Genomic DNA, 2,887 nt, shown 5'->3' with positions numbered 1-2,887 from the left:
GGGTTATAAAAATTACTATCTATCCTATGCTTTTCTAATCAGACTGGGAGTCCCCAGAGGATGGGGAAAGTGCCTTGACTTTCATACTGCCATAACTGTTGTGAGTTGAATGCAGCTCATCATTGTAGGATCAACTTCTCAGCTTTCTCAGGGCCTCCTTGACATTCTTGTTTTTGAGGCTGTATATAAGAGGGTTAAACATGGGAGTGACAACTGTATATAGCAAGGAGAAGGTTTTGTTGAGAGCTGGCACCTGGCCAGCCAAGGGCACAGCATAGACCAGGATCAAGGTTCCATAAAACAAGGTCACAACCACTAGGTGAGAGGAGCAGGTGGAGAATGCCTTCTGCCTACCAGTCATGGAAGGTATATGCAACACCGTGGAAAGAATCCTCCAGTAGGATGCTAGGGTTAGTCCAAAGGGGGCCAGGGTTACCAGTACTGTTAGACTCATGCAGACCAGGCTGACTAGATGGGGATCTGAGCAGGAGAGCTTCTGCAGAGGTTCCAAGTCACAGAAGAAGTGGTCAATCTCATTGTCACCACAGAAGGTCAAGCTGGACACCATAGCAGCCTGGAATGCAGCTGCCACTGTGAAGCCACTGACCCATGAGCCAATTACTAGCCCCACACACATCATCCCATGCATTAGTGTTGGGTAGTGTAAGGGTCGGCAGACAGCCAGGTACCGGTCATATGACATCACTGCCAGAAGATAACATTCAGTGCTGCCCAGGGCCCCAAAGAAGTAGAGTTGAATAATACAACCTACCATGGAAATCACTTTGTTCTCTCTCAGCAAGTCCATCAGCATTCTAGGCGCAATGTTTGATGTATAACAGACCTCCAGGCATGAGAGGTTTGCCAGAAAGAAGTACATCGGTGTCTGGAGTCCCTGCTGAGTGCTCACCAGGACCACGAGGAGGAGATTCCCAGATATGGTGGCTAGGTATACAATGCCAAGCACCAGGAAGAGGAAAGGACCCAGTTTCTTGAGGTCTCCAAACCCCAGCATGATAAACTCAGTCACCATCATAGTGGCATTTCCTGGCCCCACAGAAGACAAAAATTCCAGCGGAAGTGTCAGCCTCTCCATACTCTGTGTCCGGTCACTCTACCACTTACATTTCTCACATAGCCCAGTTCTATCAGCGGTTAGAGCTCTGTGCCGATGAGGGCATTTCTTGTGGTGGTCGTCATCATAGCAGTTAAATTTGCCCTCAGAAAAGCTCTTTTATAGGAATCAGCTGAACCTATCATCTGGTCAAGGTGTGGAGGGGGGAATGAGGAGACTAAATGGGAGAAGGAATGATTCAGTGAAAATATGTCCCCATCCCTAAGGGAACAGTCCAGAGTGCCACCCTACTGGTGGTAGTTCAAAATCCACTGCCATCAAGTCGATTCCGACTCATGGCGAACTTATAGGACAGAGTAGAACTTCCCCATAGGGTTTACAAGGCTGTAAATCTTTATGGAGGCAGACTGCCACATCTTCCTCCTGCGGAGTGGCAGGTGGGTTCGAACCACAGAGCTTTGGGTTGGCAGCCAAGTGCTTAACCACTGTGCCACCAGGGCTCCTTTGGTGGCAAGTCAAGACCCCCAAATGTATCATTCAAAGAATACAGGTAGAGCACATGCTGGGAATTCTTCATGCCATTTTGGACGAAAGAAATTCCCAAAGAATGTTCTTTTAAATATTAAGAAAATTCAAGCAATGGCAGGCTAGATAGCAAAACATATTCATAAAACCTTCTGTGATCAGAGCATGGGATGGGACTGAAATGCCAAGACTGAAGCAGAGAATCGTTCCATTGATGTTACGGGATTACTCATACTTGTTTGGTGGCTACATTCCTGAGATAACAGAACAGCAGCCTCTGTAGAAAGAGTAGATTCTGGAAAACCTAGAAGGGAATAAGGGTTTCTTATTTTTGAATCTAGTTTCATGAAAAGGCTGGATTTTAGGTTTCTGGGGAGAAAGCCCAGCAGCTGACATCCAAAACTACTTGTTAGATTCGCATGCACATATCTAAACACCCACAGCCACACGCACAAGCACGCACATGCACTCACACGCACACCCATCTGGATCTGAAACTACATAGTCAGGTAGAGATAGGTATACATAGAGAAAAGGCACACATGCCATCATCTTTGCCATCACTTTTTAAATTTGGGTTTCCCAGGGCAGCCTTCTAGAAGTGAGATATTTGTAATTCAGATATGCTAACATTAGGGAGGTATTGACCCTGGGTTAGATCACAAGGTCCAAATAACCAGGCTTTCCATATACATCATTGACAGTGGGAAAGAAAACAGCATGTTTTCTCGTTCAATTTTACTCTTGCCCTTTTTTTGTGAGGCAGTTTAATTTAATAATTAAACATATGACCTCCAGAGCCAGACTTCCTGGGATTAAATTCCAGCCTCAACATTTACTGGCTGTGTGACCTTGACAAGTTACTTAACTTCTCTGTCCCTCACTTTTCTCACGTGAAATATGAGGATAATAATAGCATCTCCTGGCAATGTTGTTTAGAGAAGTAAATGCATGTAAACTAATTAGAACACTGTCTGACACAAAGTAAGCACTAAACAAGCATCAAAGGTTTTCGTTTACATAATAAAATTATCTATAAAAACCGCTCCACAGAAGCATTACACAACATCACTAATTGTTATACTTAAAACTAGAAACCCTGGTGGCGTAGGGGTTAAGTGCTACGGCTGCTAACCAAAAGGTCTGCAGTTTGAATCCACCAGGTGCTCCTTGGAAACTCTATGGGGCAGTTCTACTCTGTCCTATAAGGTCGCTTTGAGTCGGAACCGACTCGAGAGCGCTGGGTTTGTTTTTTTATTTATATATATATTTTATATATATAAATTT

General features: G+C 44.6%; 1 protein-coding gene across 1 annotated transcript; it reads right to left on the bottom strand.

Moving 5' to 3' along the window:
• Nucleotides 1-130: 130 nt before the first annotated feature.
• Nucleotides 131-1,036, bottom strand: LOC100667635 (olfactory receptor 11A1-like). The gene has a single exon (XM_003420857.1). The coding sequence runs from the start codon at nt 1,034-1,036 to the stop codon at nt 131-133; it is 906 nt and encodes a 301-aa protein (XP_003420905.1).
• Nucleotides 1,037-2,887: the final 1,851 nt, after the last annotated feature.

The sequence above is a fragment of the Loxodonta africana genome, chromosome X (genome assembly GCF_030014295.1).
Source record: "Loxodonta africana isolate mLoxAfr1 chromosome X, mLoxAfr1.hap2, whole genome shotgun sequence".
Taxonomy (NCBI): domain Eukaryota; kingdom Metazoa; phylum Chordata; class Mammalia; order Proboscidea; family Elephantidae; genus Loxodonta; species Loxodonta africana.
The sequence above is the reverse complement of the archived record's forward strand: the minus strand, read 5'-3'. Positions and strand labels throughout refer to the sequence as shown.

Bases quoted from the DNA above. Each gene is read 5' to 3' on its own strand.
- LOC100667635 (XM_003420857.1), bottom strand. From the start codon at position 1,036: ATGATGGTGACTGAGTTTATCATGCTGGGGTTTGGAGACCTCAAGAAA.